At 40.5% G+C, this 25,416-nt stretch overlaps 3 protein-coding genes across 8 annotated transcripts in view; 2 read left to right on the top strand and 1 right to left on the bottom strand.

The window, feature by feature from the left end:
• The first annotated feature begins 302 nt into the window (after positions 1 to 302).
• LOC131331172 (uncharacterized) lies at positions 303 to 10,886 on the top strand. Of its 5 annotated transcripts, none has more exons than XM_058365048.1 (10): positions 305 to 1,208; positions 4,192 to 5,346; positions 6,305 to 7,417; positions 7,644 to 7,685; positions 7,912 to 7,988; positions 8,535 to 8,619; positions 8,692 to 8,775; positions 9,191 to 9,292; positions 9,398 to 9,496; positions 10,428 to 10,886. In XM_058365048.1, exons 1-10 carry the CDS (start codon positions 462 to 464, stop codon positions 10,536 to 10,538), a joined length of 3,615 nt encoding a protein of 1,204 aa, XP_058221031.1. In that variant the 5' UTR covers positions 305 to 461; the 3' UTR covers positions 10,539 to 10,886. The 5 variants fall into 5 exon arrangements, 4 of the variants coding, with proteins under 4 accessions (XP_058221032.1, XP_058221031.1, XP_058221033.1 ...); XM_058365050.1 differs by having other exon boundaries at positions 972 to 1,208; positions 4,239 to 5,346; XM_058365051.1 differs by having other exon boundaries at positions 1,070 to 1,208; positions 4,235 to 5,346.
• A 1,113-nt stretch (positions 10,887 to 11,999) lies between these two features.
• Positions 12,000 to 15,899, top strand: LOC131331171 (probable inactive heme oxygenase 2, chloroplastic). Of its 2 annotated transcripts, none has more exons than XM_058365046.1 (4): positions 12,000 to 12,932; positions 13,768 to 13,991; positions 15,399 to 15,506; positions 15,600 to 15,899. In XM_058365046.1, the coding sequence occupies exons 1-4, from the start codon at positions 12,353 to 12,355 to the stop codon at positions 15,690 to 15,692; spliced, it is 1,005 nt and encodes a 334-aa protein (XP_058221029.1). In that variant the 5' UTR covers positions 12,000 to 12,352; the 3' UTR covers positions 15,693 to 15,899. The 2 variants fall into 2 exon arrangements, with proteins under 2 accessions (XP_058221029.1, XP_058221030.1); XM_058365047.1 differs by having other exon boundaries at positions 12,116 to 12,932; positions 13,768 to 14,010.
• A 271-nt stretch (positions 15,900 to 16,170) lies between these two features.
• The window catches only part of LOC131331170 (uncharacterized), a 13,040-nt gene continuing 3,794 nt past the window's right edge, over positions 16,171 to 25,416 (bottom strand). The window contains exons 8-16 of the mRNA XM_058365045.1: positions 22,620 to 22,849; positions 21,541 to 21,725; positions 21,204 to 21,403; positions 19,152 to 19,568; positions 18,748 to 18,849; positions 17,836 to 18,133; positions 17,105 to 17,253; positions 16,736 to 17,020; positions 16,171 to 16,549 (exon numbers count right to left, since the gene is read on the bottom strand). Coding sequence (XP_058221028.1) covers positions 16,373 to 16,549; positions 16,736 to 17,020; positions 17,105 to 17,253; positions 17,836 to 18,133; positions 18,748 to 18,849; positions 19,152 to 19,568; positions 21,204 to 21,403; positions 21,541 to 21,725; positions 22,620 to 22,849 — 2,043 coding nt within the window. The 3' untranslated portion in view covers positions 16,171 to 16,372. The remainder of the gene's footprint in view (positions 16,550 to 16,735; positions 17,021 to 17,104; positions 17,254 to 17,835; positions 18,134 to 18,747; positions 18,850 to 19,151; positions 19,569 to 21,203; positions 21,404 to 21,540; positions 21,726 to 22,619; positions 22,850 to 25,416) is intronic.

Raw genomic sequence — 25,416 nt, 5'->3', positions numbered from 1 at the left:
CCTCGCCCCACCAGTATGCCGCTTAGTGGTACCCATTCCCCATCCCCTTAGGAGTAGGTTAGACATCTATCAAGTGACAAAAAAAACTGATAAATTCCAAACAAAAAAAAATGAACAAGGAAAAAAAAAAAAAAAAGGCAGGTTTTTTTTTTGGAAAACTAGGCCTCTTTAGTATAAAATCTAATAGTTGAGGGACGAAGCAAGTAGTAAAACTCAAGTACTTGAAAGGGTAAAAAATGTAATTAACAGAAAGGTGCGCATCTTCTCTTAAAAATTCCGAAGGCGGTTTCTTCTTCCTCGTCTTCCTTCCTTCCTTCCCAGAGACCGTCCCTTCTTCTTTCCCCCACTACTCCCGCCATACTCTCCAAAACTATTTACTGTACTATTTTCGATTCCAGAAAGGCAGAAGCCAGAAAGAAAGAATTCATTTCGATTCCGATTCAAAAAACGATTTCCAAAAAATGCTCCGCCTCTGCACTCGCTACCGCCGCCGCCGCGCTCTCTTCTCTCTCCGCCGCACCCTCTCCTCCTCTTCCTCGCCCCCGCCGCGTCACCACCCCGAAACTTCTCCCGCCGAATACCCCAACAACCTCGCTAGTCCCCAGCAACTCCCTCCTCTCCCCCTCTCTCCTGTCTATCCTCCCCCTCTCTCTTCTCCCTTCCTCTCTCGCACCTCCCTCTCTCTCCTCTCCGTAACCCTAGTCTCCTCCATTTTTATCTACGGCCTGACCACGACCGACTTCAGCACCAAACCTGACCTCAAATTCGACCACCTCTACGCTGACCTCGAACATGCGATCGACCGGTCCAACGACTCTGTTAAGCGGATTCTGAACCGGATGAGACAGACCGGGGTGGCGGCGACGGTTTTGTGGAAGTCGTTGCGGTCGGTCCTGTCGTCGGCCAACCACGAGGTGAGGCTAGGGTTCGAGTTTCGGGTCGCGGCGTTCCTGGCCGACATCGCGGCCGCCAACGCGGCCAGGAGGGCGGCGATCGTCGGCGCTGGCGGCGGCGCGGTGGTGGATTGGCTGCTGGAGACGGTGGCGGCGGGGGGCGGGGATGGTTGCGGGACCCAGGCGGAGGCGGCGAGGGCGCTGGCGTACCTGATCGCCGATGGTGACGTGGCTGGGGCGGTGCTTGGGAGGCCGAGTGCCGTGCCGAATCTGCTTAGGTTTATTTTCTGTTCGCAGCCGCAGCGGTCGAAGAAGGTGAGTGTTTGTCGCGGTTTTTAATGTTCGGCGCGTTAGTATTGATTCAGTTTATGATTTTTAAATCGCTGGTTTACGGTTTTGTGTTTGTTTATAGCATCTTTTAGTTACATTGTTGACAATGCAGCTAGTTGAGCATCTTTAGCGGAAAATCTGAAAAAATTTCATCGAAAGTATACTACGCTACCTCACTTGCTAATTTAAAGAATGAGTTTTTATAATGCACTTTGCTACAATTTTTGATTTCGTGTTTTGCTACCTTAATTACCTCTTTTTAGTAGCATTTGGTATTTGAGGGATGCTAATCATATCTCAAATTGAGAGAGAGAGGGCTTGCAACCAAGACTTGTGTTTCTGAGTGTGTAGCCTGAAGCGTAGGGCTTTTGTAGTCGATTGCTTTATAACTCAGTAAGACTGAAATTCAATCCACATGGAGCGCGATTTCTAGAGTGAAAAGCTATACCAGGCTAGATGGGTTTTAGCTATACGTGGCAAACCATTTGACTATTTGAGTGTTAGATTTGTGATTCTGAACAATGACTTCTTAACTTAAGCTAAAGCTACAACTTTGCAAGTATTGAGACACAAGGCTCCGGCCAAGGGTTAGTACCACTTATAACCTTAGTAAATTTAACACTCTCACACAACCTTGCACCTTTGAGCCCTACAGGAAATCATATGCTCAGCCAGAAGATATTTCGATAAAAAATCACTTTTAACTCTTAACGGTGCTTGGTATGATCCTGTATCGATTTGAAGTTGGTTAAACCCTGGAGGTGACATTGATTTAAGCATTATTTGTTGATTGTCGACACATAATAAAAAACATAACAACCCCGAGTTTTAGAATCGATAGCTACAAACCCGGATCATACACAAACTGGCTTTAATACTCAGGAGTGAGAATGATTGAACTACTTAGGACAGAGTGATATTTACCCCAGGCCAAGCCTATAACGACTACCCCTCCATTGACAAAGGGATTGCCAAGGAAAGGTTAAAAACGACTTGAAACATTACTAGTTCTTAGGTGATTAAGGAAAGATCAGTCTTAGAGTGAACCAAGGAGATATATACGGCAGAGCTGGTCAAGGACCCTCATACCTTCAATCTCAAAAGGATTCCACAACCAAGAGACTAAACTTAGATTCGAGTTCGGTGTGAGAGACGCCGATTAGTTTGCAAGAACTCACAACCGATCCTCAATCTCTTGATTCTATGAATTGAAACTAAGAATTTAAAAAATTAAGTTTATGAAACGGAATCGGAATGAGCTACAAACTTGTATATAAACCTGAGTTTTACAACTTTTGTGAAAGAAATAACAAGGTACAAGCATTACCTTTTACAAAATCTTAGGGAGAAAACTCCAAAACTATGAAGAACTAGCTTCCAAACTAAAAAGGAAGAGAAAGGGGAGGTAGTCAATAGTGGAGTTCGGACAGTGCTCCTACCGTTAGGGCTGTTTTGCCCCTACCAGTACCAAAACAAACTGTTTTTCTGGATTTTTGGTGCTACCGGTAGGACCAAAGCAGTGGTACCGGTAGCACCTGGGTTTTTTGATTGGTTTTTTGTTACTTGCTTATCTTGCCTTTTGGACATCACGAGCACCCTTCCACGCTTCTCAACAAGACTTTTAGGACTTGACAAGGTACCTCCATGGTACCTCAAAACTTTGAACACACTCCGGAGTTATCAAATGCTCCCCATTACACTTTATTAACTTGGAATTCCTGTAAACACACACAGCTACCTTACGTGCAATAACATTGATAACGACAGATTAAACCAACATGAATATGCCAAAATGAGTATGATAAGCTACTTCTATATACAATGTTGTGCCTCATCAGAGAGAAGGGTGAGTTTGTATTTGAAGGGTCTGCTTAAATCTTTTTTGAATTTGATGTTTGAGAGGTCGCGTGGAGATGCTTTATTGCTCTTAGGGTTGAAAGGCGTGATTGTTTGATGGATTGGTTGCTATGTTCTAAATGGCGTTTGGCGGTAGTAGGGCGGAGACCCACCTCCAAGCGCCAAGCCGCCTAGGCGGCCACCTAGGCGCCGCCAAGCAATTCGGCGGATTTTTTTATTTTTTATTTTTTTTAACAAACCATTATCCAATCAAACTATATTCCATGTATCCATAATGCAAGTTCAAACTTCAAAGTACAAACCCAAATGAAATTAAGTAGTAGCAACTAGCAAATAAGTTTGATAAGACAATAAGCAGCAGGGCTTCGCTCACCTCCCTCGTAGTATTTTTTTAGGCCGCCAAAGGCCTCCAAAGACGCCGACGACGCCGCCAAGGCCCACCAAGACCGCCAAGGCCGCCTAGGCGGCCGCCAAACCTCCCTGGGTGCCAAATCAAACGCCAAGGGCTATTGGCGTGGCGGCAGGGTACCTCCAAGCGCCTAGGCGGCCTGGGCGGCCGCCATTTAGAACACTGATTGGTTGTGATAAAGCTCGAGAGAACTGCCTCAGTAATTTGTAGTAAAAACATTTAAACACGAAGGAACTCATTGCCTATTTGAATCATAAATCCCTATTACAGTATTATCTAGGAGCAGAGTCAGGATTCATGATTTGTAGGGTCAAATACCTAAAACTCCATGTATTACATTGCAATTTGGTCTTGTTTGGCAATGATAAAAGGAAAATGATGTTGTGATGGGGTTTTATGAGGCAATTTAATAATATTTGTGCCGTTAAATGTGAAAAGTGAAAGCACCACACACAAGAACAAACTCCACGTATTACATTGCAATTTGGTCTTGTTTTTTTTCCTTTTTTTTGGTATTCAGATATGCTATCGTCTCGTAGTTTTGTTGTCCTCAATTAGCAGTGGCGGCTGGCCTTGAATCAATGTTAGAGATGAGATATGGTTTTTGCAAATCATTTTCACTTTGGTTTTGAAGTATTTAGGTGTGTATGTGATTCTTTGTTAGTTTGTTTTAATTGATTTATTGTATTTCTGTGGGAACAGCAATCAAGACGTACTTCATTCGATGTTTCTGATTCTTTGAAAGGTAGGAGCATGCTTGTTGCTGCCCTCATGGATATCATCACTTCAACCTGTGATGGCTTAGACCATATACCACTCAAGCCAACACTGCCTGGAAATGCTCAAATGAGAGATATTGCAGCAGCCATTGAAGTTATAGCGGAAGGTGCCATGCATTTGGATGAGCCGCAGGGAACTGAAGAGGACAATGATGGTGGAACAGGAATAGAGGGGATTGGGATTAAAGTTCTTGGAGGTACATCTGTTTTAGGGCTTTCAAGAACTAATGGCCTAAAGGAATTGGAGCATTCCAGTCCTAGTAGTTTTGCCAGCAATAATCGTAAAAACTTTTTGTTCAACAAACTCAGTGATAGTTCAGTGGCCCGAGAAAATGTGACTAAAGCTGTTATTCCTGGCCTTTGGGATGATTTGCTTTGTCAACATGTTGCTGTGCCTTTTGCTGCTTGGGCTTTAGCAAATTGGGCAATGGCATCGGATATGAATAGGTTCCACATTCAAGAACTGGATCAAGATGGACATGCTGTCATGACTGCTTTAAATACAGAAGAGCGATCTGTGAAATGGCATGGCAGTTTGGTGGCTCGCATGCTTTTAGAGGACCGTAATTTGCCCTTGAATGACTCTGTTCCTGATTGGAGTTTCAGTCTTCTTTCTACTGTTTCTCAAGCAAGCAAGAGTGAAGACATTCCTTTGGCAAAGGTTGCTTTGTCTGCTTTTCTGGTTTCTATTGAGAGAAGTCCTGCAGCACAGGAGGTAGTAGTGGACAGAGGTCTTAATCTAATGCGGGAAACTGCAAAACATACAACAAAGCATAAGCCTGTACAAGAAGCATTGGCAAAGGCCTTAGTATCACTTTCCACCAGGGACAAGCATATGTCTCTTGAAGAAAGTCAAAGGTGGTCAGGTGTTCTCGTTCCTTGGGTTTTTGGAAACCATTCGTCCGACACCATACGGTCTTCGGCAGTTAAAGTTCTTTCGCGAATTCTTGAGGACTATGGGGCATCTTCTATACCTATCTCTCAAGGATGGTTGGCTCTTTTGCTCACTGATATTTTGGGATCCAGTAAGGCGAAGTTAAACAAGGGAAATGCTCAGCCTAAAACAGACAAAGTGAAGGTTGTTTTCTTATGCTCCTTTTGTCCTCTATTTTCCCCAATTGTGTCGCCCCCTCCCCCCCTTCTGCTTCTTTCCCCGGACATACACACAGATACTCCCTCTCTTCTTTATCACGTTTGTCATGTAGGCTCCATCTGTTTCAACGTTAAATTTTTTTTCTCCAATACTTGTTCATTGTTTGGTTGGACAGAAGTAAAGTAAATCATATTTTAGGGGAAAGCGTTTCTATCAAACACCTTAAAATGACTCAAATGACTTCCTTTTGAGGTTCCCTTGTGTTATTTTGGGAAGTCACTGGATGGATTAGAGTGACAGTGCTCACTTTCGTCTGTTGTTGTTTCTCTCCAACATTCCTCTCCAATCCAGTGACTCTTTACTCTATCTCTTGCGTTTCTCACCATCTCGGTGACTTTGAATCATTGTATGCCAGCACTTGTATCTTCTCCTTTGTCTTCACATTAGTACTTGTATAATCTAGTTGGATAATTTGCGCTTTAAACCCCATTTCAAGTGGTAAAGAGCTTTGACAGTGATAGTGGAAGGTTGGAAAGAGGGTTAAGAAGTCTTGCAGTTTATATGTTTACTTATGCCTCAATGCCCTTTTTCCTTAACCTTTTTTCCGTGACTTATAGAAGCAGAAAATTGGTGTTAAACCGGTCCACGTAGGTTCAGTCTTCTGGTTTGAAGCTTCACCTCTGGTCAATGCAATCATTGGGCTCAATTGCTAGTATCATTGGCATGTAGCACTGCCCTTTTCAGATATAGTCAAACTATTTCGCATGCCCACGAAACACAGGAAAATTGAAAAATATAATACTTTTTTGTGCAAAAAATTTACGTTAAACAAATGGAGTAGTTGTGTTTCTGCTCCTCTCTCTTCAGTTTCATGAACAAGAATTGAAATTATCAATTCATTTTCTATGCCATATTCATTCATGTAGTGGTATCGCTCTTGCAGACTCAAATAGATCAGGCAAACATAGTCTCTGCACAACAGGCTGCGAATCAGTTGTCAGATGCTGTTGTTAATTTAGCCGGCAATCAGCTGGGAACAGACACCAATAGTGTTGATACATTCCCTTTGGCAGATCTTCTCAAACTTGAACCCTTTACTGGACCATTAAAAAATCTGAAGAAAGATAGTCAGCGAAAATTTGATGCTGCGGATTCTGCATTGGCTACCCTCAAGGGGATAAAAGCACTGACAGAACTCTCTGCTGAAGACACACTCTTTCAAAACAAAATAACTGATTTTGGCGTGTTGTGTTTGTTAAGGCGCTTTTTGCTGCGAGATGATTATGAGCAATTAGCTGCAACTGAAGCATATGATGCTTCACGGGCGCAGGAGTTGCAAGATCGGGCCTCAAATGTGTCTGGTGGGCCTTCAGCTGTAGATAGTAATGATTCTTCTCGTGTCCGAGTTCCACCCACAGCTCACATTAGGAGACATGCAGCTCGACTGCTAACCGTTATCTCTGTGCTTCCAAAGGTTCAAAAGGTAATCGCAGCAGATGAAGCTTGGTGTAAATGGCTTGAGGAGTGTGCCAGTGGGAGGATTCCAGGGTGCAATGATGCTAAAATTCGAAGTTATGCTAGAGCAACATTGTTAAATGTATTTTGCAACCATGGAACCGACAGAAACTCCTCAAATGGAAATGTCAATGACAGTAGTTCCCAAAATCAAAACAGTAACTGTGCCGGTTATGCTGAAATGATATATTTAATAAATCCTGAATTACCGCACTGGAAGTGTCCTGAAGAAGGTTTAGACACTTCTGGAAATAAACCAAGCAAGAATGTAAACTCTGCCGCTGACAATAGTGAGTCAACCCGGGTGGAAGAATCTCAAAACTGCTCAAGGTCAGAAGCTCCTCCACTGGATGTTGTCTTTGTCCATGGCTTGCAAGGCGGACCTTTCAAGACTTGGCGCTTATCTGAAGACAAGTCATCAACTAAGTCTGGCCTTGTTGAGAAGATTGATGAAGAAGCAGGGAAGCAAGGGACATTCTGGCCTGGAGAATGGCTTCCAGCTGATTTCCCAGGTGTTCGTTTGTTTTCACTGAAGTACAAGGTTTGTCCTGCATTTGGCAATCATCGAAATTTTGTTCAAATAAGTTCTTACCTGCCTGGACCTGTTTTAGTAACTTTCTACTGTTAAATGTTTAAGGTTTTTAAACTATGGAGCCCTTATGCCTTCTTTGTGGTGGCTCTCATAGTTTGTAAAGTCTGAAAGAACACTCTAGATCAGTTCCTTTAATGCAACACCATCTTATTTCTGATTGGATGTTCTCATGCAGTCAAATCTTACGCAGTGGTCTGGTGCTACTCTGCCTCTTCAGGTTTGTACCATTTCATTTTCAAGTACGAAGTTCTATTGCTGCTTGTGCCACTGTTTCTAGATTTTTCTTGTTTAACTGGTTCATTCCACATTCCTCAATGAATAGTGGAATAGAACTTTCCGAGAGTATAATTTATTATCCCTGCAGTTTCTCTGCTGCTTGTTTCTTCTTTGAAGTCAATCTCTGCAGTCGCTGATTAATATAATTGTATTTTGGAGCTCTGCAGGAAGTCAGCTCCATGATATTAGAAAAGCTTGTGGCTGCAGGCATTGGGAGTCACCCCGTCGTATTTGTGACGCATAGGTGTGTTGGCTTAGTTTCTGTAAAGTCATTAATGTGGTCGACAGTAGCACTCTCATGAATCAGTTTTCTGGCAGTTGGGTGTTGAAAGAAATGACATGTTCTTTTGGACAGAGTAATTTGTGTTGTGGTAGATTGTTGGAAGAGCTTTGATCCATCTACTTTACTAGGGGACATAGTAAAACCCTCGTGTTGGTTTCATGCAGAGGGAGATCTTAATTTTAATTTTTGTTTCTCCCCCTCATGCTCCATGTCATTGCATGCTCTCACTTAATGGGAAACTAAATTCCGTTCAGATTCTTTAGTTTTGTCGGCAATGCTCCTTCTATCGCATTCATTGCTCACTTAATCCCTTTCAATTCTTGATCTTTTATCCTCCCCCTACTCTTTTTGTTTATAAAAGAAATAGAAGAAGTTGGGGATCATTATTGGGGGTGGGGGTGGGGGTGGAAAGAGTCTGGTTTGCATCACCATTCTACAGATTAGCAGTCCTTCAATATTCACTTGTAGATTTACTAAATCCTGATGTTAACTGGTTCCTGTGTGCAGCATGGGAGGCCTGGTTGTTAAGCAGATGCTGTATCAAGCAAAAGCAGATAATAAGGATGACTTTGTCAACAACACCATTGGAGTTGTATGTAGAGAGATACTTATTCTGCATCTCTATTATTATTTTTGCTTAATTACTGTTTTCCTGTGGTTTCAGGCGTTTTATAGCTGCCCTCATTTTGGCAGCAAACTTGCAGACATGCCCTGGAGAATGGGTCTTGTGCTTCGCCCTGCACCCACTGTTAGTAGCCAATCCTATTACTATATATGTACTCCCTCCGTCCCCATTCTTTTGTCCCTCGTCTTATCCCATCTAGATAAAAAACTAATTATGACTTTTAATTGGTAATACTATTTATATGCAATATGGATCTTGTTTGATAAATCTCAATCAGCTCTTGTAAACGATGTTTTTAAAATCACCTAAAAAATTATAGATTACAAGATATAATCAATTGAAAAGTGGCACGGACTCCCAAAAGGGACTAAAGAATGAGGACAGAGGGAATAGATAACAAAAAAAAAAAGGACAAAAAAGAAAAGGAAAACCTCCCAATAGTACTTGAATGGTTGTCCTAAAATTTGCCACGAAGTCACAGTGTATCTTATGTGATGTTACCTTGTTAACTTGTTTGACATTATTTTCTATTTGGCAGATAGGAGAGCTAAGAAGTGGATCTCCAAGGTTGGTAGAGCTCAATGACTTTATTCGTCACCTTCATAAGAAGGGTATGCTTGAGGTTCTCAGTTTTGGTGAGGTAATTGGTGTGGGTTGGTTATTTTGTTAGAAGTAATTGAATGCATTTGGGTGCATGCACGTATGCATTTGGAGTTTCGTGTGATTTAACACAATTGTTTCACAGACCAAGGTAACTCCGATTGTTGAAGGTTATGGAGGTTGGGCCTTTCGAATGGAAGTTGTACCAATTGAATCAGCTTATCCTGGGTTTGGCGAGCTTGTTGTAAGTTACCCCTTTCATGTTCTGCTACAACATTATTCTATTCTACTCGTTCACTTCGTCTATTATACGGCATATGCTGATTTGAAGTTACATGGAGGCTTTGTTTGGTCTAATATATAGATTCATATTTGGTGGTGTCTTGTGCTACAACTGGACAGCCAATTTTATCTGCTCTAGTTCTTTCCATCTTTTTTCTTCACGGAAGTTTTCTGTTCTAGTAGCTGTTAGTTTTCAATATCCTTGTTCTGGTGATTCAGAGTTTTTATAGAATGCAAGATATTATCATTACTTTATGCTAAAACTCCTGTGATGGGATCAGAATGTCAAACTTAAACTATGTATTGTGTGTGTCCCGTACAATCAATATACATCAAATTATCACTGAACTCGTGAGCAACCTCTTAACGTTCAGTAGAAAAAGGACTCGGTTTGTATTTATGTGATTGTCTAGTGACTCTAGTTTGTCGGAAAAATAGTTGCACATATATCCTAGAAGAATCGTACAAAGCCAAGGCTAGGGTTTTGATGGTACAGCATTGAGGTGGGAGCAGATATGGCCTCCCAAACAGAGGAATATAAGATGCTGCATGGCAGAATAACCACCAAAAGGAATATACTGTTTTCATGATGACTAGGAATAGGAGCATTCCTCTAGTGGACAGCTAATTGGGATTGAGAAGGTGATCAACTGCAAGTGCAAATGTTGAACTGATATTTTGGAAATTCTATCCTCCATGGATCTCAATTCTCTTCAAGTGCTAACATCTTGTGGGTTATGGATCAATAGCATTAAAAAATTGCACGTCTCAACTTCTTTAAAACCTGCTGCTTACGTCCAAAGGGATTTCGCTTGCTTTCTTTTTTTTTTCCTACTTTGTTGGTCATTCTTTTATGATTCATTTGGTGGCACGTATTTCTTGCTCGGACGCAGGTGTTAGATTCAACGGATCATGTAAATTCTTGCAAGCCTCTCAGCCGCAGTGATCCTTCCTATACAGAGATTTTAAAATTCTTGAAGAAGTTGAAAACCCAGCACAGATAAACACGTCTTCTCCGAAGTGCACGCAGCCGATGATTGTACATAGCATTTGAGAATCTGGATCGGGCTTCAAGTAACAGTTAAATCTGCTTAGGAGCTACCAGTGATAGTTAGAATACCACTTACACAACCACTATCCATCCGGGGCTTTGGTGGTTTGCAAATCCATGATAGCAACACTTTTGAGATAACCAACTTATAGATTCATTGGTTTTTGTAGATTTTGTACATCCTGATATCATCTCCCAGTGTTACTGAGAAAGTAAAAATCATGTTGTATTTCCACAAGCTCCACCATGTAACCCATTTTTGTACAAATAACGAAATAAAACATTCCGATTTTTTGTATTTCCTTGGCCGGACTTTGTAGGGTTCAGGACTGTGCTTTGCTTCTCAACATGGTTTTGCTCTTCAAGTGTTGTTTGTATCTTTAGCAAGGAATGAGAAGGTGGTAGAACGACGGCATGTCCTTTAGGCCTGTTCATTGCTTTTCTTGTCTCTTTTTTTTATTCTTTTTGGAATGTTGCATAGCGAATTTGCTGAAAAGGGTAGATAGAAAGACGTTATGTACAACCTGCTTCCAGATGTTCGTATAATTTGAAAGAAAAAATGAGCACCGATAAAGGTATATAGTTGTTTGCAGTGGGCATGGCTGTGGGGCCAATGTAGGAGCGAAATGGGGCTGCCGGCTGGGGTGGTTGGGAGGAGAAAGGTTCCCATGCGTGATTCTTTATTTGATCGGCATTTTGATCAACCACAAAATGAACAACTTGAATCGTAAAATGAGATCGTGAAGGTCCCATTTTGGCATAACATGAGATTATTGAAATTCAGTGTATGTCGGGTGGTGGGGAGTAGGAGCGAGATTTAGATGGTGGCGATGGTTGAAAATAGAGCGGTGGCGACGGCTGATGGTTGGGAGGTGGGGGTGAACTGAGAGAAGGGCTTGTGGCCTTTTGATACCAATGAAACTTCTCTTGGCGATGGTTGAAAATAGAGCGGTGGCGACGGCTGATGGTTGGGAGGTGGGGGTGAACTGAGAGAAGGGCTTGTGGCCTTTTGATACCAATGAAACTTCTCTTGCAATCTGATTGAATTGGAGAGAGTTGTTTGTATCACGATATTATCTCAGTCTTTGAAAATATTTTTAATGGTTCAGATTTACTGAAAGAATCTTTTGTGGAAAAAACCAAACTACTCTTTTTGAGAAGATTTTATTAAATTCGAGAAGAATATTCTCTAGAAGAGTCTCTCTCTTTTTTTCCTAATGACCGAGACGCGACCTTAAAGTGGAGAGTTATCACTCTCTTTTTTTTTTTTTTAGGTTTAAACGGATTGCATACTAAAAGTTACGAATACAAAGTACGGGATAAAAAAACACCCTTCATATCCTCCATAAGTTGAAGTTTAATACAATTAGGTATAGTCGATAAATAAAAAAGAAACAACAATGGAATTTAGCTTCTCGAGCAAACAATTCCGCACATTTGTTGGCCTCCCTTGTAAATATGCTTTAATCGGTGGCGCGCCCGTCTACTGAAGGTCACTTCGGTAGTGAGGGTTTTGGTGCACACTGAGATTGAGATACTACTAAAAAGAGAGTGCAAATAGAAGCTTCTGCTGAACCCTGGTTCTGTTCTTTCCCAAACCCTCCTCGCTCTCTTCTGGGTGCTGTTTCTTCGGCTCTCTTCTTCTCAAAATACGTAGTAGTCGAAAACAAACCTCCGTACAAGAGAAAAAAGATTCAGTGCAAAAGAATAACGAAGGAAATTAGTTAGAAAGGGAAAAAAAAAAAAACCACAGTTGTAGTAGCAAAAATGTCACTCTCCTGCTGGCCTTCCCCTTCTTCTTCTTCCTCTTCCTCGTCTTCAGCATCATTTCGATGTCTACCAATGGAAAAACCCACAAACCGTTTTCTCTCTCCGCATTTCGTACCAATCCGATTCAACCCAACTCTCCAAATCCCTAATTTCGCGCTCAAATCGAAAAACAGACGACCCACAATCTCCTGCTGTTCTAATAACAACTCTGTAGTGGCAGAGACGGGGACGACGTCGTACGAGCGCCCCCCAGGGGCTAAGAGAGGCAGGAGGTATAGTAAGCAGTACCCAGGTCATAAAGAGGGGATTACTGAGGAAATGAGGTTTGTTGCAATGAAACTTCGTAATGTCAAGGGTAAGAAAGTTGAGGCTGATAGTAGTGATGAAGAAGAAGGAGAAGAAGATGACGGCAATGGCGGTGGGTCTAGTGGGTCAGTGGATGAAGATGGTGATGGTGGCGGGGGTGTTGGGCAGACTTGGAAGCCAACAATGAAAGGGTTTGTGAAGTACCTTGTTGATAGCAAGCATGTGTTTGATTTTGTTGAGCGGATTGTTGATGAATCCGATGAAGTTTCCTGTGAGTCTGTTTTGTTGTTGCCTCTTTGAATTTTTGCTTATTTAGCTATCTTCTGTTGAGTTCCACCATTGGGACTTTTACCATTTGAATTTATTTATCTTTTTTGGAAATTGGTTCTTGTTTGTTGCAGCCATTACTTTGAAGTTTGTAGTGGTTGGTTTTTTTGGTAAGGTTATGCCAGAAGTAAGTTTTCAAATCTTCTGGTGAACTTGTGAATTTGCTTAAAGAGATGGATTTTGTGTTGTAACATGGAACAGCCGGTTTGGACACTATTGTACGCCTTGGTTAACGGTAGATTTAGCGATCCAAAGCAATCTCCCAAGTTTTCCCAAAAATTTAACTATACCAAACTTAGAAACTCGAGAAAATGGAGATTTTGAAAGAGAACATTTGAACAAACTGGTCATTATGCTCCAAGATATCTGTTTTGCAGGAATAATGTGTAGAAAGATGCACGTTTTAGTACTGCCACTATCTATAGAAGTCTAAGTTTCCATAACCCAATTCTCATACTGGAATGATCCATGTTCCAGGTAACATAACTTGAGGCTCTATTTAGCTCTGTTGAATTGTAAGAAAAGATAGGCTACTAAGAGGCTAACAACTTTTGAGTTTCTCTGGGGGAGCTTTTGCCCCCCTTCAATCCTCAACCTTCAATGAAGGAAACACAAACAACTACTAAAATACTGCTATAGTGGTTATGTCGATGCAGCTCAATCAATGAGAGAATGATTCTTTGTTTACTTATGTTTGGATTGGCTTTTACGATTGTTAAGCCTCTTACAACTATTACTGACCACAGATATAAGCCTCTTACAACTATTACTGACCACAGATACATACTTCAGAAGAACTGGACTGGAGCGATCAAAAGGCCTTTCGAAGGATCTGGAATGGTTTAGCCAGCAGGACACTGTGATTCCTCCCCCTAGCAATCCTGGAGTTGCTTATGTAAAATATCTGGAAGGACTTGTAGAGAAGAGTCCGCCTTTGTTTCTTTCTCACTTCTACAACATATACTTTTCACATATAGCAGGTGGCCAAGTGATAGCAAAACAGGTTTATCACTATGCTTCTAGTACCCTTCAACCATTTATTTGGTTTTTTGAGTTTTGATTACTAGTTTAGTCAATATTGTAGGTTGTTTTGTTTTATGTAATCAAGTGTTTTGCAATGATTGGCCACCCACCATTAGTGCCTAACCGATCCAAGTTGATCAGGAAGGCACTCCGATGGTTAAGTTAGTGTATGGAGGAAGGAGAAAGGAATGGGAACTCTAGGGTTAGAGGGAATGGTGTACCTCTTAGGGTTTATCCTTGCACCTCGTATAGAACCTCCAAACTTGCCCTCCAAGTACGTGCGTGTTCGGCATGTGAGGTAACCGGATGAAGTCAGGTGCGACGTATGGATCCAGCGGTTATGTTCACGTGCCGAACCACCTTTCTGTAAATCACGCGGGTCATAACGGTGCGACCCGGGTCGGTTATACCCAAAGCATACGGTTCGGGCATGAATATCTGATCATATTTGAGATGTAACCCTGCCAAGCGACATCCATAAGACTCGGAGCCACAATCGTTCACTCACCAAACCCTGAGCACCGAGTGATCTGTATCTCGTCCCCTTTCAAAGGCATACCGATCAGACCATGAGTCGCTCGGTTTTTCGGCCTACTACATTAGTGAATATGGATTTTGTTGTCCCTTCACAAAAAATTTCATCTCAGTTACAAAAGCATCTTCCTTCTATCACTGTCAGTTTAGTGCTTAAGTAGGAGATAGTTGAACTGTCCTTGGAAACTGAGAATTGTTGAGATCAAAATAGATTACTCATTGGAATGGTAACCTAGCTACCATTGTTTCCAACAAAAGTTGAGATGCATAGCAGTTTTAACTGAATGGAAGTATGAGTCTCCTCCCCCCTCCCCTCCCCCCCCCCCCCCCCCCCGCCTTCTTGAAGTCCAGAGGTCCTGATGTGAAATGTGGTGTGTAGAGTGTTTAAGCCCATGTATTGATAGAAACCAAAGGGAACTAAAAAAGTGGAAAGGTGACTTCGATCTTTCAATTTTTTTTTTCTCAAATTTGAGTTTGTTTCTTTGATATGGAAATCTTGGGAATGTTGATAACTGGAGCTTGTAATTGGTGCAGAAATTGTGAAATTGTTGCTTTCATCCGTAGTACAACACTTATATTTTTTTGGTCCGACGGTCAGCGGTGTCCGGACCAGCTTATGCGCACCTTGACTATTCCCCTCCCTAGTCCAGTCAAAGGCCATCCACGCCAGGACTCATTCGCCCAATGCCTCTGGACTTTATTGCTTTGTTTTTTCATATGTCATTTCTTTACTTCTTCCATTCATTGGCAGCCTGAAATCTGTAGTCAACCTAGAAAGTATTCATTTCATATCCTCAAGCACGGATTCGATAAGGACTTCTTGGTTATTTCTTGTTTTGCTCTATTTAATTAGGTATCAGAGAAGCTTTTGCAAGGGAGAGAGTTGGAGTTCTACAAATGGGAGGGGAATGCAGAAGAGTTGTTCAAAGGCGTGCGAGAGAAGCTGAACATGCTTGGAAAGGTAAATGCCCAAAACCACCGTGAATACTTCTATTTCGTGTGTTGTTTTACGGAGAATTTCTTCATACTTCAAGCTTTGTAATTCTCATTGCAGCACTGGGGTCGCGATGAGAAAAACAGATGCCTTTGCGAAACCAGGAAGTCATTACATCATATGGGTCAAATAGTCCGATTGATCATCTTATAATGGTGTCCCATTCAGTTCAACGGGACACCACTTTTCGTACTAAAGCTCCGCACATGTTTAGTGACTTGGCTGCATTGGGACTTGGGTTTGTAATGTATTTTTTCTTCTTTAGATTCATGTTACGTAGGTTGATGGATTTGATTTATTTACTTTTTCTCTGTAAAATTGCAGGAGGATTGGATTATTATTATTTTTTTAAATCTACTACTCCCTCCGTCCCTTTTTAAGTGTCCTGCTTCGTAACTCCAACTTATTAAAAAGACATCATTATTACACCTTTCACATCAACTTTTTCTTCCACTTTCTCTTCTTACCCATCATCATTACACTTTTATTCACTAACTTTTCAAAATAAAATCTACTTTTAGGGACAAAATAGACAATACACCAACTTTTACCTCCTTAACTTTACAAAATGGACACTTATTAAGGGACAGTCCAAAATGAAATACTGGACACAAAAAAAGGGAACGGAGGGAGTAGTAATATTCTTTTGGTTAAATTGTGATCCAAAATTCGTAGTTTGTAATATTCTTTCATTTGGAACGTACAAGAGTACTTTTGACACTTTATTTTTTCATAGCCTACTAAACAACGTTTGAGTTACAACTTCCTAACAAATGTCGAATTTCAGATCAATGAGAATCTAATCTATTCTAATCTTAATCTAGTGCTTGTTCCTAAGCTTTTTTGGTCCGTTGAATATCAAAGCGATCAACAATCCGAACAGTATTTATCGGATCCTGCTTAGATGAAATTGCGCGCCATTTGCTAGGAAAGTTTCTGCGGTGGCTCAGCTGCTCTGGCGACCTTGGCTCCCCCTCCCACTTTGGATCAACCTTCCATTCCTTCGGAACCTGCATTTCCAAAGAACTGTTAACTTGGGACAATTGGCTAAACAGATCGGGTTAGTAGTGAGGGTTTTCTAAGATGAACTCGACCCAAACTGACGCGGTGTGATGCCAAACCTATACACGACCAATTTATATATCTTCATAAAACACCTTCATTCAGTTTTAAAATACCCAGTATTGGCTCCTTACCTTATCTACTGCAAGGGTGAAAACCTCAAGATCGCCATCAGGTTTGATATGGAAGCGAGTGAATGCCTTGTAATTGGCAATGCGAAGCGAGGAAAAGGCTTCATCGAAGTGTAGGTGAAGCCAATTAATGCAAATGTACAAGTAGCTTCCAAACACCAAGGAAACAACAGGAGTGGAGAAGACCCAGTAATAAAGGAAGACGGAAGCGTAGTATATAACTGCACCCCCTCGGGAGAGGGATGCCATCCCATTCTTGCATATGGTATTCCGGGTAACAGCCATAACCTGACAATTGCTCTTCTTGTCACTACAAACGTAAAAAGACGAAACAAAAGAATCCCAATGGTTCAATAAAGTACGTTTTCGCACCTCTGGAACATCGAATGCAGACATAAGATACTTGATACAAGCTGGATAAAGACCAAATGTCCATTGTTCTATACGAGCCCGAAGGCCAGTTGGGTCTGGAAAATGCTCACTTTCCACCGACCGGTACCATTGATAGAGACTGTGGTAACCTGTGATAAAACTTGCAATCGTTAAGCCAACATCCAGATTACTCAACAAAAACCAAATGGTTTGGTACCAGGGTATGGCCATCGTTACTCAACAAATTACCATTAACAAAACGTATAATATGTTAGTCCGAAGGTTATATGATTGTTATTCATAAAAATTAAGCTTATGGTAATTCAAAGTCTAATATTAACCCCTGTTGCCTATTCTTATATATCCCATCTTCACTATCTGGACATCCTAAAAAGTCATTTGTATATCAATTTACTAGAATATTTTATGATTTTGAAAACTTTTTCCACCTGAACTAATGCAGATATTTTATTGCTTTTTTCCAAAAAAAAAAATCAAAAAAGGATAGCCAAATGGGGACGCATGGAGTAACAATTCTCATCTCCAATCTCCATGGCTTCTCCATCCACAGTAGCATCCACCCTTGAGGTCTGGAATTTATTGCAGGTTTATGCTTGCGCCAATAAAGGTATGGCAACAGAAAGATTTATGAACTAATGTCTAATAATACACGTGACAAAGAAATACATAGTGGAAATGCAAAATTAAATCACATGAAACATGAGACCCACCTGAAGTTGCTAGAAGTTCGTGCCGGATACACATCTCAAGACCTAGTTCCAACAGCAACATGAGAATAAGCGCTGAAGCCAGGTGTGCAGAAACATGCAGAACCGCAACTATCACCCTTCTTTTCCGGGACATTTTGGAAGGGACAAATGCAAGAGCTATTATTAACAAAACCAAGGCACCTGCTAAAGATACATATGACTGTCCCAGCAAGTACATAAAAGTGTCCCATACTGTGCTAAGGAAGCTTCTCAGGTGACCAGAAAATGTGTCTTCCCGCAAGATATGGTCTAGCTTGCACTGGAAAAAAGGAAGGGAGCTAATCAGTCGGCTCTTGTGAAACAGTTAACTCTACATATTTTCTAGTCAAGCAAGTCAAAAAATTTGTGAACGATAGAAATTAATTAGTTAAAGCAAGCAAATAACTTAAATCTATTATAGGCATGGGCAAGTTGGAAACTGCAACAGTTTTGGAAACTTGGGCTCCATTTGGACAGATGTCGATTTCAAATGAAGAAAGGCCATTAGTATTAAATTAGAATAGCTCAAATTTGGGTCAATACATTACAAATGGACTTTCACATTGAGTATCATTGCGCTATATTATGATCAATTAGAAATTACTATTTAGTGGTTCTTCGACAGCCGGGATCGAATAAAAAGTATGTTTTCTACCTCTAAATATATTTTCTACTCTAGTTTCACACAAACCTCTTACATTTTGTTCAACAGGAACATTAAATCCGTTGATTTGAAATGTGCACCTATCCAAATGGAGCCGTCAGGGGAAAAGCAAATCAGTTCAACAAGGAGGAATGACAAACATCCTACTTGCCAAGTGCAAGTCCAAGTGTCAAAGAATACCAGAAGTTCGGCTGCCTGGCATGAACCCAAGAAATCTATGAGAAGCTCACCTGTGGGAACATGGAAAAGGCCAATACGAAATATATGATGCCGCCAATGAAATCAAACTGCCAATTTTTCTTTCGAAACTTCAATATGTTTCCCAGGGCAATCTGTAAAACGATTACCCACAGGTTATAGCATCAATGAATAACAGTACTCCCTCCGTCACATTTTGTTTGTCACTTTGTTCAGTTTTTGATATCCCAATTATTTGTGCATTTTCAAAAGTCAAAGAACAAAACCATATGGTTTTCCACTTTGGCCTTCTGTCTTGAATTGAAGGGCACTCTTAAAATTTAAAGTTTGTAAGTGCAATGAATGTGTTTCCTTAGTAAGTCAAATTTTCTAAAATAGACAAACAAACCAGGACGGAGGAATTATAAATTAGGAATGTGAGATAGAGATTCATTACCCTGCTTGAGTCTTCAAAAGAAGGATAAGCAGCCTCGCTTTTGTAGGAAGTTCCACAATAATTTTTAAAATCCTTGAAGACATGAGTGGGATGCAAGAAAGCACCACCACAACCATTAACAAGTAAATGTTGCACATAAACTGGTTTATCTGATGGAACTTTTAATTCTGCAATATTTTGTTCATTAATCACTCCAGTTTCTTTCATTTCCTTGTAAAGATCGTTCCCTTCACGGGGATGTTCATATGAGTGACGCATATAATGATGCAAGTCTCCAGCCATCCAAAGTTTACACCTTCCATTCAAGCAGTTACGTATCAGATATGAGACATTCTTCCCTGTCTTTTCCTTCCAGTACCAATCAAGAAGCCAGTTGGGCTCATGTGTCATGATGATGACTGAATCATCCTCTCCAACCTGAATAAAACTTTAACTTAACATAAACGAAAAGGGAAAGAATATAAAAGAAACTCCCATATGTTTTTTCTTTTTTGGATCGGCAAGGAACACCATATGTTCTCCCATATACTAATGATAAACAACCAAAAAGAATGGCCATAATTTATTTTAAGAAACAAAAACAGCATCCTTCACCACCCCCATATACGTGTAAACAATAACCAGAATGAATCCAAGGTCAAAAAAAAAGGATACATTTCCGAAACAAGAAGTCAAATATTCACTAAACGAGGGGCATCTGAATGCCCAGAGGCCAATAGATGACTTATAACTACTACAAAATATATGAAAACTGAAAAGTAAAACTTGAAAACATGTTCAATTAATCCAGAATGCACACTTCATGTTTTGTGGACTATACACATCCTAAAATTATGCAGGTCTAAACCTTCAAGAGATCAATCCGCCTACCCTGTGATAGTCCCTAGGTGTAGAACGATCCAAGGGGTGGACTCATGCAGACTTATAAGCCCCTAAAAACTGAATTTGTGCTTGCACTTAAACAATGCTTTTCTGACATTGCGACAAACGATGGCCAGTCAGACTTGATAAAGTATACCCTGTAATTAGAAGATAACTGCAGTAAATCATTCCCTAACAACAAAGGAACTCAACAGTGAGCTTCATCCCTTGAAAAAGTCATCTTCCTTTTTCTAAGAGAAGTAAAAAAGCAAGATTTTAGCAGCATGAATCTCATGCTAATGTGAGAGCTTTGATAAGCATGGTTGGGGCATCCATAACACCCAAGCTTTTAGGGGAACTGACCACCTAAAACTTGACCAGGGAATAAACTTCTTTTTGTGGTTCATGATGTAAGTCTCGTTTCAAGTTTATTTCCTCAAGGAGGAACTTGACTAGAAAATTGAAAGTACAGTGCAGATCCCAGGCCAATCTGCATACTGAACATCATCTCTTTCATTCACCATTTTCAAGTAGCAAAAAGTATTCCATGTTGCCAATTCCAAATGTTGAACCATAACGCAGCCAGGTAAAAGGCATGGGGAAAAAAACGAAGACATACTATCCCTTGCAAATGATTCAGACTAAAATTGTTCCTAGAAAGAGCTAAACAATCACAAATGGCAATATATGAAGATAGCTCCAAGAATACAGAGAAATATAGTGAATTTGTGGCTTTGTGCTAGTCTAGTTCATGCACATTGTTGATTCAAGAGCTTTTTGGCAACAAAGAGAAAACGTGAAGGTCATGTTCAAGGTGAAAAGTACATCAAACCTACTTTCTCAAAGAGCATTTCACTGACACAAGTTCATTACCTATTTCTTTTTCTGTAGATATGGCTCCAAAAGGCAATCATGGGCTCACCAATACTCCAGCCCATACTGAACTACCATTTACTGTTATTTCTACTTAATTGGAAGAGAAAACCCCAATCCAATAGTTTGCCCATGAAAGCAGTATGCAAACATCCTATTATACAGACACGCTGACAACAAAAATTAGTATGTTGTACAAACACTGAAATTGTATGTTACACCTTTGAAGCATATCGAAGGACACAACACGAAACTGCATAAGAAAACAAACTGTAACTTCAGAAACATGGTATAATCTTCAGGGTAGAGAGAAGATACCTTTTTCTTTACTAATTCTGAGAAGAATTTGAATTGGTACACATCAATATCACAGTGGAGGGCTTGGTCTAGACCAAACACCCACCACCCTTTAGGTAGTTGCAGAGCAAAGTAGCTTTTCTTCTGAGGCATTAGCCATCCACCCAACCAGCTCTTATGACAAATGTACCTCATAAAGGTTTGAAGTCCATCAAACCAGTCTGTAAAACCATAACAGAAATGTACCAAATCAACTTTTCAAGCCGAACAAACTTGAGGAACAAAATTCTAAACAAAATCAGTCGATTTGTAGAATAATAATTAGTGAGTACAATATCAACCAGGAACTAAGACCAACCATGATTTCCGGGGATCACAAAACACTGAGGTCCATCATACTGCTTCAGATCGGACACCCCACAAGGTAATTCAGGCTTGTCTGCAGCAACATGCTCTTCTTTATAGCATGGTGGAGGCTGGAGAGCATATTCAAAAGGACGAAAGAAGCGATTTTCATATGTAAACCCTGATGGATTAGGATACCTGTACAGTAAAAAAAAAAACAAGTGGATCTCCTCATTGTCGTTCAAATTTTACGGTACCCAAAATTGATGGTAAATAATACAGAATTTTGGATAGACAAATAGGAAAACTTCACAATTTAAAATCCAGTCAGCACATGCTAGCAATTTGTAAGTGATTGCTGGTAAGCAAAAGCATATGCAAAAAAAATGATACTAGATCAACCTAGTCTTTTCATGCATCATTTGAATGTCAAGATGAGGGGACTCTATCCAACCCATACAGCGAAATCTATTTGTGGTGGACCAAACCCAATATAGGAATAAAATTCGTTCCGCATCGGGAAGCCTACTCCTCGGGCTGTTCAGTACTTTATATGCTAGAAGTAGGCAAGGGAAAACCTACAAAGGGGGACACCTGAAATTCACTGAAGGAAGATTAGTAACTACTATATGGGAAAGTCAACTAGTTCAACATTTTTTTCCCAACTTTGCAATGTAGTGCACAAATCAACAAAAACAAATGAGGGTTTAGTTTCTCAAAATTGGGGAAATGAAATTCGAGTAAATAAGGAGATACTTCTTGAATAAACTTATTTGTGAAAGATGACCTCAACTTGTGTACCAGCCATGATCGCTAGATATAACCATCAAACGAAATGACATATGCCTCAGACAGGGCATTAGAATCATTATCGTAGATTTTGTGTGTCTTCCTTCAGGAAGATATCTCACAAATAACTAATATACATCACCGTCATAAAGTCATATTGCTTCCAGAGTCAAGGTTCAGCCATCGCCAAGCACGGCATGGGCTTACGCTGCCTTCCTACTTACCAGCCAAACCATTGGCAAGAAGTACATGCCTAACATCTCAAACAAAACAAATCACAAATAGGCTAATAGTCAAGCTTACGCAAGATCACCACCAATCAGGAGAAGGTCTCCACGTGGCAGCGTTATTTCTTCATCCTCACTGTGGGTCCGAATTGAGGGCTGAGCAAGAAGCTTTGCCACGGTGTAGGAGGAATTTCCACCATCACCAGTGTCTGCCATAAAGTCAACCCACATAGCATCCTTATCACTGAAATGGTCGTACAAAAGATCATCATGTTGAGCTCCATCTTTTACCCTACTCATAGCCGCCTTCCCATTCAAGAAACAGAATGAAGAAGAAAAGTCACTTAGTCATGATAGGAATCTTATCAAGTACAACTGCTGAAAGAATAAGAAGAGCTTGGTGCACAAAAGAGAACAGAGTCTCGTAAAATTCCTTCCGCGAGTGTGGAAAGCAAAGGAGCACAAAATCAGCAATTGGCCCTAGGATACTAGAAATATCTTAAGGAACATATTTACAGGAGAAGCTTGAGGCAAAGAAAAATGGACTTCAAGTCGGTGCTACAAGAAAGGCATCTCTGCACATAGATTGCAATGAAAGATAATCATAGCTAGTACTCCCTCGTCCCTCTTCCTCAGTCCAGTCTGAAAAGTTCGTATTGTAAATGAGACATAGTCATTGTCTAAGACGCAAGGATATGGACACAGCTATGGATACGGACACGTGACACTCTAATTCTAAATAAACAATTACACAAACATGGTGGGGGACACAACAAAAATTAAACAGATACATTTAATTTTTGCATTATTCTAGTTGTTATCAAAACAGATATCTTCTCCTCAAACGCCCAAAATTACGAAAACCAACACTAACTTTGCACAAAAATGAAACTAACACTACTTCTCCAAAATTATAGATGATCCACCAAAAAGACAAACCATGAGGCACAAGTGACAAGGTTGCTATGATTTTTAACCAGCCAACAAGTTTCGGATAAAGTTCATTTTAGCCCCTTATGGTTGAGCCTTTTAGGCCTCATGCCGATTACCTCCCTAAGTTTTGCACTTGACTGCATAACCCCTCATAATTTTTAGGAGAGAACAGCATATCTAGCTCTGTTAACGGAAAAAATCAAAAGTCCAACCAAAATACCCTTCTATTTAATCTCGCCACTTCTATTATTCACCCCTTCCTTGTGTCTCACTCTAAATTACTCGCTAAACATTGACATAGATACGTAGATCCCCATCTGCAGAATGCAGAACCCAGATTTAATAGATAGTAGAGAGCATCAAATAATTAGTTAGAGCATTTGTGTTTAATTACGAAGGAAATAGAGAGAGCATGAGGGAAAAGAGATAAGAAAACAAATAGCCAAGCTAAAACAGCTTATCTCCCCATATGTTGCATATATGCAATTGAAGAGAAATTAGGAACCGTTGCAAACGTGAAGAATTTATCATTTTGAGTAATTATCCAATCTTTGTTCTCTCTGCATACTTTGATTCAACCAAGTCACAGCTTGAGAGATCTTATTATGCGAATCAAATCTTTTCGTCGCACCTCTCTCTTCCTCTTCCCACAACACAAACAAGAAGTCATCGCCATCCATTTTCGAGACTCGATCTGTGGTTAGAGTTTGATTTGGGTTTTGTAAAAAGGCTTAAATTAGAGACACTAATCAAAATTAGAACTCAATCGAAAAGGAAAAGAAACAGACAATGAAGATGAAGAGAGAGAAACAGAGAGACCTATATACGAAATCGAACCCAATTGCAGAGACTAAAGCATGAATCAAGAATGGATGAATCAGGTGGAGAAAATATTTGGGGATTTTCAAAGAAATTGAGGAAACATGGAACTTTCATATTAAGAGAAATCGAACCCACAAACTTGTCTCAATGCCTCTGACGCCTGCAACAGCCCCAGTTTATACAGTAGGCCCATCTTTGTTCAATAGGACCTGAAGGTTGTGGTGGATGACTGTGCTAAGTCGTTGTGATGAGTTATGGGGGGGGGGGGGGGGGGGGGGGGGGGGCGGGAGAGAGAGAGAGAGAGATGGAGTATTCGTTTTGGCATAAGGCATACTCGTCATGTATTTACAGACAGATGCATTTTTGGGAAAAAGTTTTTTGACTAAGGCGAGTATGTAACACAGACACAGATTGCAAATAGGGACAGAATTCCAGTATCTTGGATCCACATAATGGAAAGTGATGGCATTTTACTCCATAAACTATGAGGGGGTCATGTGGTCAAGTATAAAAGTCAAGAAGATAATCCGCACGAGGCATAAACCACAAGGGGGTAAAATACTAAAATGGACTTTACTCTATTTTTTTGTATTATGAAGTGCCCCCAAGCCGTGTCCCCATACGTGTCTCACTTGAAACACACGTCCCCGGCATGTCCCAAACTTGTACGTGATTAAATTTATTATAAATAATTGACATAGCACCATACATTTTCTGCACATCCGCAGCTTGCTGACTGGGCTATGAAGATCAATTAAGCGTGTCTTTGTTTTATAGGTTATTACACCGTTGTAAACTATAATTTTCTCGTATTCCCCTCCAATTATTTCATATTACCCCCCTTTCTCTCTTGATTTGTTCATGAGTTTCAAAAGAAAAGGAACCCACAAAACTAAGTCACCAAATTTTCTGTATTAACTTCTAAACGTGTCAATCTTCGTGGAATAGCAAGAAGTGAAGAAATGAAGTCACAAAGTGGGACAGAGGGAGTAACATGAACACAAGTCCACAACTCTCAACATCTTGCACAATTATGGAACCTAGAAAGAACCTTCGCCTTAAATCCACATGAATAATCCGCACATAAATTTTAAATTTTATTAAGGAAACATACGATC

This window comes from Rhododendron vialii, chromosome 6a (genome assembly GCF_030253575.1).
Source record: "Rhododendron vialii isolate Sample 1 chromosome 6a, ASM3025357v1".
Classification (NCBI taxonomy): domain Eukaryota; kingdom Viridiplantae; phylum Streptophyta; class Magnoliopsida; order Ericales; family Ericaceae; genus Rhododendron; species Rhododendron vialii.
The sequence above is the reverse complement of the archived record's forward strand: the minus strand, read 5'-3'. Positions and strand labels throughout refer to the sequence as shown.

Bases quoted from the DNA above. Each gene is read 5' to 3' on its own strand.
- LOC131331172 (XM_058365048.1), top strand. From the start codon at position 462: ATGCTCCGCCTCTGCACTCGCTACCGCCGCCGCCGCGCTCTCTTCTCT. The intron at 7,989-8,534 runs GTGTGTTGGCTT...TCCTGTGTGCAG, and splicing joins GTCGTATTTGTGACGCATAG to CATGGGAGGCCTGGTTGTTA. The intron at 9,293-9,397 runs GTAATTGGTGTG...ATTGTTTCACAG, and splicing joins AGGTTCTCAGTTTTGGTGAG to ACCAAGGTAACTCCGATTGT.
- LOC131331171 (XM_058365046.1), top strand. From the start codon at position 12,353: ATGTCACTCTCCTGCTGGCCTTCCCCTTCTTCTTCTTCCTCTTCCTCG. The intron at 13,992-15,398 runs GTTTATCACTAT...CTATTTAATTAG, and splicing joins GCCAAGTGATAGCAAAACAG to GTATCAGAGAAGCTTTTGCA. The intron at 15,507-15,599 runs GTAAATGCCCAA...TTCTCATTGCAG, and splicing joins AGCTGAACATGCTTGGAAAG to CACTGGGGTCGCGATGAGAA.